The sequence below is a fragment of the Hyaena hyaena genome, unplaced genomic scaffold (genome assembly GCF_003009895.1).
Source record: "Hyaena hyaena isolate Hyena2069 unplaced genomic scaffold, ASM300989v1 scaffold_10, whole genome shotgun sequence".
Taxonomy (NCBI): domain Eukaryota; kingdom Metazoa; phylum Chordata; class Mammalia; order Carnivora; family Hyaenidae; genus Hyaena; species Hyaena hyaena.
The window spans coordinates 6954380-6964236 of NW_024080642.1; the positions used below are offsets into that span (position 1 = coordinate 6954380).

Sequence of the window (9857 nt, forward strand, 5' to 3'; positions counted from 1 at the left end):
CACAGGCCAGGAAGGATCTGGGGCCAGCCTGCTCCAGGGAGGGACACAGGGGTTGGGCTGGCCCAGCACAGCCAGAGCGTGGGAAGTGAGTCATGTTCCGTGAGGGCGAGGGAAGAACCACAGAACAGAGAACAAGTGTGTGCGTGTGCGTGCGCGCGTGCGTGCGCCCACAGGCCTGTGCACGCGTGCACCCCAGTGAGTCAGTGTGCCCCTGCCCCACACGGCTCCTCCCACCAACAAACATGCTGAGCCCGGCCCGCCTCGCCCACCCCACAGAAGCCTGGGATCTGCCACCATTGTGGGAACGCAGGGTTAGGAAATGAGAAACAGGGTTCTTGTCCAAGAGAAGTGTTTTTATTATTACTATTTTTCTCTCTTAATTGGATTCAGTGTTTCTTGTTCCTCACACACATCTGCTCTGGTGGGGAATTCAGGTTTGTGCAAAGCTCAAAGGAGATTGCGCCTCCTGGCCCTGGCCGGCAGCATGGCCGGACTTGACCGGAGCCATTGTCCCTTATTTGGGCTTGCCTGCTCCACTCCCTGCACGTCCCCGCTCCTGACCCCTGAGTCTGGCCCCCCAACCCCTGCCCGTCCCCGGGCAACTTCAGAAGGGCCAGGAGGGACGGGGCCTCTGTCACACAGAAGTGCCTGAGATGGTTCTTGAAATGCCCTATTTGTCCCCCTTCTGCTAAGGCCACCTGATGCTTTCCTTCTTGCCACCTACACAGGACTCTCACTGGGATGGCCGTCAAAGAGCCTCAAGGAAAACTTCAGCAGCTGAGCCAGGCTGGAGGCCTGGGCTCATGCCCGGAGTCTCCCTGGCCTGTCCAGACCGTCGCTGGCAACACACTAGGCTGACGACACCGCCCAGCCTGTTGGGCTAACACTGTGGATGCTGCCTGCCCGTCGGCAAAAGAGACCCAAAGTCCCTCCTTCCCCTTCTCCATCAAGCCCGGCCCCAGGGCCTGGCTCCCTGATGTCCAATGAGCTGCTTCTCGCTTCTCACCCTGACGACAACAGCTAGTATGGTGGGGGTTATGGGGTGTTCTGGGGCGGCAGCCGGGCTTGGGTTGCATATAAAAACAAAGTGATGCTCTAAACATCTAAGAAGATTGGTCCCCTGAAGTGATTCTTGCTGCCTCCCTTTCTCCCTGACCCTTCCCACTGATCCTTTGCCCTGGGCCCTGGCAAGCCCAGGGTACACGGTGACTATCGTTGCCAGGTTGGGATTCTAGACAAAAATCCTATAACTCTTTTCTTGCTAGAAATCACCAGTACGATCCTTAGTTCAACAGATAATAGTTTTCCATATAGTTTATAAACATGAGAAGACATACAGTCTGGTAGGGGAGTGGGGCGGGGGGCCTGTGCGCTTGTGTGTATATATATGTAGAGAGTGTGTATATATATAAGTGGACGTAGTTATAAAACTGCACCTCTTGTGAGAGCCTCACTGCACTTGATGCAGTTCTAAATTTCAGCCTCTGATGATCTTTCCTTTGGTAATTGGTTCTTGGAGCCCAGCAGCTGGGCCTGGGTCTGCCAGGGTAGCCTGAGACATCAGGAAAGAGGCCTTCCCCCCGAGGGAGGGACTGAGGGTTGGATTTAGGGCAGGCTGACTATGTGGCCTCAGGCAAGAACCTAAATGCCTCCTGCTCCTGTGCTCCCAGACAGCTGGTCGACCCAGCCCCTTGGGTGAGCCTCGTCTGCTCTCCTCTGAGTCCTGCTTTCTCTAGGAGTGGCGGGGGGCCCTGCAGACCTCTCCAATGACCAGGATTCCACAGAGCCCAGCTCCTGTGGGGCACTGTCCCATGGTTACTCATGAAGGATTCGTTTTGCGTGCCTTTAACCGCCTTGCTGGATGGATGCTGTCCGTGGGCGCTCGGCTGGGCCTGGCTGGGACAGCAGGGTGTGATGCGCTAATCCCTTCCCACTTGGGGCTGTACACTTTGGGTTTATAATCCACCGGCAGGGCCCAGACAGCAGCCAAAGACTTTAGCAGCCTTTGCCTGAAACCCAGCAGATCCTCCACTTGTTAAAAAAAAGAAAAGAAATTCTGTTCCTTGGTGGACATTGGCAGTGCTGGGTGCCGGCGGCCCAGGTCCTCAGCGGAGAGTGACCACCAGCCCCAGTATCCAGGCCAGGAGCGAGGCTCCCAGGGAACTGCCCGCGGAGGCCTGCTGCACCCCGCTGGGGGCGCGGATGGGGGTCCTGCGGGCACACTTGCCCTTCCTCTTGGGCCGCGCGGTGGGCATGATGTCGAAGCTGAACTTGTGCTGGTAGTCAGGGGCGTAGTCCGGCAGCTCGTGGGCCTGCTTCCCGGCGCCCGCCTTGGACACCTGGTTGCGATTCCTGTGGCTGGTGCAGTTCTTGCCCGGCTTCCTGGAGCCCGGCCGGGCGCCTGGCAGATGGCCATGCGGGTGGCCCTTGTCCCTGGCGGGGCCGTGGGGCGGGTAGTGTTCCTTGCGGGCGGCCCTGTCGGTGGTGGTGAGCGTGTGCGACTTGATCTGGTGCGGGGACGCCGGCCCCGTGCAGTTCCGGAAGTCCTCGGCCCTCAGCAGCTTCAGGTCCTGGCCTTGCCGTGACTCGGGGGCCGCGCAGGGGACGGCGGAGCTGGAGCCGCGGAACCTCCGCAGCCATTCCCACAGGGAGTGCGCCCGGCAGCCACAGTCCCAAGCGTTCCCGTTGAGGCGCAGGAACTCCAGGGCTGCCAGGGGCGCCAGGCAGTCGCCCTGCAGCTCAGAGAGACTGTTGTTGAAGAGAAAGAGGGTGGTCAGCCTGCGGAGGTCGTGGAAAGCCTTGTGGTGGACCCACTGCAGCTGGTTCTCGTGCAGCAGGAGGCGGTCCAGGTTCACCAGCCCCCGGAAGGTGTCCTGGCCCAGGCTCCACAGCTTGTTGCCATGGAGAAACAGGTGGCTGAGGTTGACCAGGTCCACAAAGATGTCGTCCTGGAGGTACTCGATGTGATTGTCCTGCAGGTAGAGGTACTGCAGGCTGTGCAGGCCACTGAATATGCCTGCGGGCAGGGCACTGAGCCCACACTTGTAGAGGTAGAGGGCGTGGAGCTTCACCAGGCCCTGGAAGGTCTCCGGGGCCAGCGTCCGCAGCTGCCGGTTGTCGCCAAGGTCCAGCTCCTCCAGGTGCACGAAGCCCTCAAAGGTGTTGGGGTCAATGTAGGTGATGTTGTTGGAGTAGATCCACAGGGTGACCATGGCGGGGCTGAAGTGGCCCTGCTGGAGGAGCGTGATGCGGTTGTTCTGCAGGAAGATGCGTTCGCTGTCCTCCGGGATGCCCTCGGGGATGGCGGCGAAGTTGTGCGCCTGGCAGCTGACCGTCATGGGTGCCGGGTAGCACACGCAGTCCCGCGGGCAGCCGCCGCCCAGGGGCAGCTCCCCGGCCAGCAGCAGCAGCAACAGTTCCACACAGCACCCTGGCGGGGAGACAGAGCACAGCCAGGTCAGGGTGGGCCAGGGGACGCGGGGGACAGAGGGGACGCGGGGTTCGTGGATGCGCCCCCCTCCTCGGCAGGGTTCTGTCCCGGGCTGTGCGGTCTGGGACGGCGGCCTCTTGGGGGAGGCTCCAGGTGGGAGGAAGGCGGGGCTCAGACCCAAGCCAGGACCCCACATGGCGTGACATCACACTCTGGCGCTGCGCCTGTCCTGGGGATCCCCAGCCTGGGCTGCTAGGAGAGGAGAGCTGCGGGTGGCCCGCCGTCCCCTTAGTCCCTCCCCTCAGCCCTAGCCCCGCCCCTCAGGCTCTGGCAGCCCCACGGGGGTGTGGGGAGGGGGGCGTTACAACCCAAGAACACAGAAACCAGCCTCTGGTTCCCGGTCCAGCTCTGTCTCGCACTCGCTGTTATCCACATGAACAGCTAGTGGTGCTGACTCCTGGCCTGAGGAGTCTATTCTCAATAACAAGGAAAAGTATGCATGCGAGATACCAAAGTTCATCTCAAAAGAGGTCTCATGTCCCCTGCCTCCCTCGTCAAGTGTATGACAACTCTCTGGGCCTCAGTTTCCTCCTTTCTAAACTTTTTTTTATGTCTTTTTATTTTATTTGAGAGACAGAGACAGAGAGCGAGCTTGGGAGGGGTTAGAGAGAGGGAGACACGGAATCCGAAGCAGGATCCAGGCTCTGAGCTGTCGCCACAGAGCCCAACGTGGGGCTCGAACCCACAACCGTGAGATCATGACCTGAGCTGAAGTCGGACACCCAACCGACTGAGCCACCCAGGCGCACCTTTCGCTCTCTGTATTTTTTTATGTCCTCCTTTCTAAAGAATACCAGTTGTCGCCGCCGAGCTGTGAGGAGCTACTAAGAGGAGCATGTGTGTGGACTGGGAGAGGCAGCAGGGTGGCTGGGCCTGGGCCCCCCCAGAAGCGAGCTGCCAGAATGAGGCTGCCCCCATCGCGTCCTTCTCCTGGCCTCTCCCCTGTCCCCACCCAACTCCCAGGCTGTGGCTGCAAAACCAGGCCTTGCCTCTCCACTGTCCCGAGCATTTCCTCTGTAGCTTCCCTCTAATTGGGCATTAATTAGGCATTCGTTAATGGATCCTTAAAATAATTTATTTTCGGATGTGTCCAGCCTGTGGTCGGATAATAGCCTCGTGCTCATTATCGGAGCAGCCTCATTATGGACGATCATCATTACCTGCCTTTTTCCAGGGTCGCAGCTGCCCCAGGCTGCCCGGCAGGCGCGCCGGCGCGGGGAAGACGGGCTCCAGGCCGGTAGACCCCCCACCCTGCAGGGCCAGGCAGCCATCTCGTCCCTGCCTGGTTGGCCTCTCGCCCGTCCCTTCCAGCTTGGCCAGCCGGGCCTCTGGGGAGAGGTCAGGGCGGTGGGCAGCTCAGCTGAGTCCCCCTGCTGTCAGCCATGCCCAGAGCATGTAGAAAGAACCCACGCTCCTGGCCATTCTCAGACCCGCCCACCCCACCCCTGCCTCACAGGGGCCACCAGGCCAGGCTCCCAGGCCCTGCTGTCGCCCTCGCCGGCCAGCCAGGCTCAGGCAGGCCTAGCCACCACCCCCCCATTCCTGGCAGAGAAGGCATCATAAATAAGTGACAGTTCCCAGCTGTTGGGAGTTATGGGCTCCCAGAGAGTGGCAGCTGCTTGCCGTCCCCCCGTAATCACCCGGCTTCCACCGAACGTTTCCAACATAAAAATCATCGCATGCAATTTCGTTTTTGCATAATTGGGTTCGGTTGCGATTTCAGAGCAATTATGACCTTGGTGGCAGTGGTGGTGGTGGCAGTGCAGCTGTGAGGACCCTTTCTGGGCTGGCTGCACTCTCTGTGGCTCCTGCAGGGTCTTCAGTCACCGCGGCCATTACACAGGCTGCAGGCTAAGCCCGAGGCTGGTGCCTCCACAGCCTCAGTTTCCCTCTCTGTAACGTGGGTAGGAGATAATCGCTACGCTAGCATGCCCCACGTGGAGGCCCAGGTCTGACCTCCACGCCCCCACTGCCCACCTCGGTCTGGCAGGAGGTCCCAGCCCCGCAGGGAGAAGCAAGAGTGAGGGGACAGGAGTCTGGACCCCAAGCCTCAGCTGACTCTCAGGGAGCCTGCCCGATGCCTCGAGCCACCAAAAGCCAGGGCTGGGTGGAGGCCCCAACCCACACTGGCTTCACCTTCCACAGAGACTGACACTCCCTCACCCTACTCTCAGCTCGCACTCCTTAGCCCTGCCCAGGCTGCTGTCTCCATGGGCCCCTGCACTGTGGGGCGGTCACAGTGGTCACTGTGCTGAAGGGGCCAGGCCACGGCCACACACCTGTGCTTGTGGGACCCACAGTGGCACACCAGACCCTGGGGGGCAGGGGGCTGCAAAGAAAGAGGCTTTTCCTGAAGTCTGGCAGCCGAGAGACACTCACTGTGGGGCCAGGGGTAAGCTGTGGCAGCCTCAGCACTAATACCACTCGACATTTGTGCAGCTTATGAAGTTTACAAAGTGCTTCTGCTAGCGCTCCTCTGATCCGCAGAATTACTGTGCGGTGGGTGGTAGGGGGGGTTTCTCCTGCCCCCTAACCTGATGGGGTAGACGACTTCTGCCTGCTGTTGTGGCTGTGTCTCCGTAAGGCCCCTGGGTTGGGGTTCTCATAAATGTCCCCCGAGGAGCTGGGGGACCCCATGGAGAGCCGCACCCTTTCCTTAGGTGCCCCAGGGAATGTTGGGGTACAGGGAAACTAGGCGGAGACCTCCACTTGGACGCCAAATGCCCGAAAATCTGGGTCTGGGCTGAGCAGCCAGCACGTGAACACACTTTGGCAGGTGAGTTGGGTAGATGCAGGACCCAGGGCAAGAGTCACCCATTCCTTCCTCCCAGAGGGGCCTAAAAGGAGGCAGGGACCCATCCAACACTTGGATCTGCCCTCCATCCTTCAGTACTGCCCAGATGCCAGGGACCCAGGCCAGGGAAGCTGCCCTTGCACTATCCCTTCCCCCTTCCACTGGGAGCTGGGGTGAGTCTCAGCTGAGTCTGCTTCTCCACCCCAGAAACTGATCCCGTCTCCAAGGCCCTGGACTACCCCTCCCAGACAAGCTGGCCCACCTCTGGCACCCCTGCCTGGGCCGGCGGGTGCCCAGGGTCTGGATAGTCACCCTGCTGGGTTTCTTTCCAGGCAGGAGCTGCAGCTTCTTCTGTGCGCCCTCCGTGTGCTGGTGGGAGCCCCGACCCACTGATTGCCTGATTAATGTACTAACAATGAGGCCGTTGCCTTTGCCGTGCATTTTAAGATTGCAAATTAGCAGCCATGTAAGTCTCTGTGGAGGAGCTTTGCACCCCCTCCCATCTGCTTCCCAGCCCCCTCCTGGGTGCGGCAGGGGTTCCTCTGCCTGAGGGGGCTGAATAAGCAAGGCTGGGCTTCACCCCTCCCCCTTCCTCAGGTTCCCCTCCTCCACCTCTCCTCCAAGGGCATGCCCTGGACTCCCAAACCTCCTGGCCTCCCACACATCTGAGCTCACCTGCAGCTCCGCTGCCTCATTCATGCCTTCCTCCATTCAATATTTGCCCTGAGTCCTGGAATGTCCAATGTGATAGGGCAGGGAGGAGCCGGGCAAGTCCTCCTGGGTTCATTAGCAGATAGGCGGTCTGACCAGGTGCCAGGGCCCAGAGCAGGTGCCTAAGGGTGTGTGTGTGTGTGTGTGTGTGTGTGTGTGTGTGTGTAAGAAGCTCAGGGAAGGTCCCTGCCACCTATACACCACCTCCTCCACTAATCCTCTGCTCCCCTGACAGCAGAGAGGATACACAGTAGAGATTATATTGTTTACATGTCCTCCTTCCTGCAAACGGCCAAACCCTTCACCCGCTGGGCAGCGACCTATGGGGGAGGCATGAGTGGCCTGAGCATGGTCAGCACCTCACGAAGTCTACTCAGCAGCCCCAGATGTGCTTATCCGTGGTCCTGTGGGGGCTGGACCTGGCAGGGTGGATGGGAAGGGCATAAGAGGCAAAGGCACGGCACGTACAAAGGCACTGAGGTAGGGAAACAGGTAGTGTGCCCGCCTCTCACCCCAGTCCCCCTCTCTCAGCCCCGAAGTAGCCAGAGCTCCCAAAGAAGCTGTAAGACCAGCTCTGCTAGGCTGGGGAAACCCAGACCTGGGGAGGCCAGAGAGGTCTCGACTGGGGCCAGCACTGAGAGGACCCCTGCTCCAGTCCCAGGCCACATGTCCATGTCCAGAATCCTGAAGGGTCCTGCAGCTTACCCACCCTGCAAGCCGGAAGGGAGCTAACCCATGAGGACCCAGTCCGAAACATGCACCAGGTTCTTTACATGGAATCTTTACGACCCCGCACCACTGCATAGGAAATGAGGCACACACGGAGAAGTGGCTGGCCAAGGCCACACAATTGGTGAAGAGGGTGGTGGGACCAGCCTCACCCCCCTGACCTCAAATCCAGGTGCTCCAAGTTGCCTGGGGCAGGCGGGGCAGCCTCATCTACCTTAACAGGCCTCATCAGAGCTCCCCCTGACCTGAATCTGGCACCTGCGGGCACCAAAGGGGCCACCTCTCTCTATACCGGCGCAGGGACAGCACCCCCCAAGGCAGGTCCTCAGAGACTTGTCAGCCATCCACCCGATCTTTCTGACTCTGCAGCCCACCCTCCCTCTGCACGGGCCGAGCTTCCCCTCCCTCCTGTCCCGGCCGTGCCAGCTGCTCCTCTCTAAGCCAATCGATGCTAACCAAATGGCTCTGCTGGTCAGATAGCAGCCTCGGGCCACATTGGCTGTGCTCACAGAGCGACTGGCGCCCCAGGCCACTTGGCACTGTCCCTGCATGCTGCACCCAAGTGCAGGCTACTTCCTGTAGTGTTCCCCGCACCCCTCCCCCCAAGCCCAGCCCAGCCCCAGAGACTAGGAGGCCAGCCTGGGCAGAGCAGCCTTCCCTCCTCAGCCCCCACTGCAGATGCCTGTAATCCACCTGCCTTCCCATATCTCCATCCGTCCAACGCAATCTGTCCAACGCAATCTGTCCGAAGGTGAGCCGCTGTGCCCCTGCCCCCCCAGCCTCCATGGACCAGGCGCATCTTCTCCGTCTTAGGGGAAGGCGGCTCCTTCATTCTGGCTGCTCAGGTGGGAACCTCAGAGGCACGCCAACTCCTCTGTCTCACCTCGTACCCCATCTGCTGGGAGTCCTGTGGGCTCAGCTTCAGAACATACCCAGAATCCACCCTCGTCTCCCGGCCACCACCCCAGCCTGGGCCCCCATCATCTCTTGCCTGGTCTCCGGGCTCCCACCTTTGCCCCTATATCTCCGCTGACCCAGCAACGGAAGTCTGAGTCAGAGCGTGTGGCGCCCTCTGCTCAAACCCTCCCCTCCGAGGCCCCAGGCCCCCTGCTCGGCAAGACCTTCGGGTCCTTACGGGGGGGGCCCTGGCCTCGCCTCTCCTCCCTCCCCCAGCCTCTTGCTCACGTGCTGGGAGTGTCCTGCCTCCAGCCTTTGGCTGCTCCCTCTCCTGCAGCACTGCCTATGCTCCAGGAAACCTGTGGGGCCCCTGCCCTCACCCCAGCATTCAGGTCTCTCCCAGGGTTACCCTCTCAGCCAGGCCTTCCCCAGCAGCCTATTTTATTTATTTATTTATTTATTTATTTATTAAAACATTTTTTAGCGAGAGAGAGAGAGAGACCATGAGCTGGGAGAGGGGGAAGGAGGGGAGAGAGAGAGAGAGAGAGAGAGAGAGAATGCCAAGCAGGCTCCATACTCAGCCTGGAGCCCAATGCAGGGCTTGATCCCACGACCCTGGGATCACCACCAGAGATGAATTCAAGTCGGATGCTCAATCGACTGAGCCACCCGGGCACGCTCCCAGCAGCCCAATTTTAAATGGGCTCCTTCTGTTTTATTTTCCTCCCTAACATTTACCTTCTTCTAATAAAGTACATATTTATTTATTTATTTTGTTCCTTTTCTGTCCCCTCCCACTGTCAACTCTGCGAGGACAGTAATTTTGTCTGGTATGTTCCCTGCTGTGCCCCTAGGGCCTAAAACAGCATCTGGAACTCAGCCATGTGTTTCTTTCTTTCTTTCTTTTATGTATGTTTATTTATTTATGTATTTATTTAGAGAGACAGAGTGTGGGTGGGGGGAGGAACAAAGAGAAAGAGACACACACAGAATCCGGAGCAGGCTCCGGGCTCTGAGCTGTCAGCACAGAGCCCAATGCAGGGCTTGAACCCATGGACTGCGAGATCATGACCTGAGCCAAAGTCGGACGCCCAACTGACTGAGCCACCCGGGCGCCCTGCCACGTGTTTCTTTTCAGAAGAAAACCCTGTGGTGCTTGTGGGTGGCTCAGTCAGTTGGGCATCTGACTTCACTCAGGTCATGATCTCACCATCTGTGAGTTCAAGCCCCGTGTAG

The 9857-nt window shown here is 59.5% G+C and overlaps 1 protein-coding gene across 1 annotated transcript; it reads right to left on the bottom strand.

Moving 5' to 3' along the window:
* Nucleotides 1–343: 343 nt before the first annotated feature.
* RTN4RL1 (reticulon 4 receptor like 1) lies at nt 344–6127 on the bottom strand. Its single transcript, XM_039253037.1, has 3 exons — nt 6025–6127; nt 4651–4818; nt 344–3577 (listed from the first exon to the last, which is right to left on the bottom strand). Exons 1-3 carry the CDS (start codon nt 6125–6127, stop codon nt 2106–2108), a joined length of 1743 nt encoding a protein of 580 aa, XP_039108968.1. The 3' UTR covers nt 344–2105.
* Between the last annotated feature and the right edge of the window lie 3730 nt (nt 6128–9857).

Excerpts from the sequence above, each read along its gene's own strand:
- RTN4RL1 (XM_039253037.1), bottom strand. The coding sequence starts at position 6,127 with ATGGGGTCCCCCAGCTCCTCGGGGGACATTTATGAGAACCCCAACCCA. Across the intron at positions 4,819-6,024 it reads GAAGTCGTCTACCCCATCAG|AGGCCCGGCTGGCCAAGCTG; the intron begins GTTAGGGGGCAG and ends ACCTCTCCCCAG. Across the intron at positions 3,578-4,650 it reads GCGACCCTGGAAAAAGGCAG|CCTCCCCCAAGAGGCCGCCG; the intron begins GTAATGATGATC and ends TCCCACCTGGAG.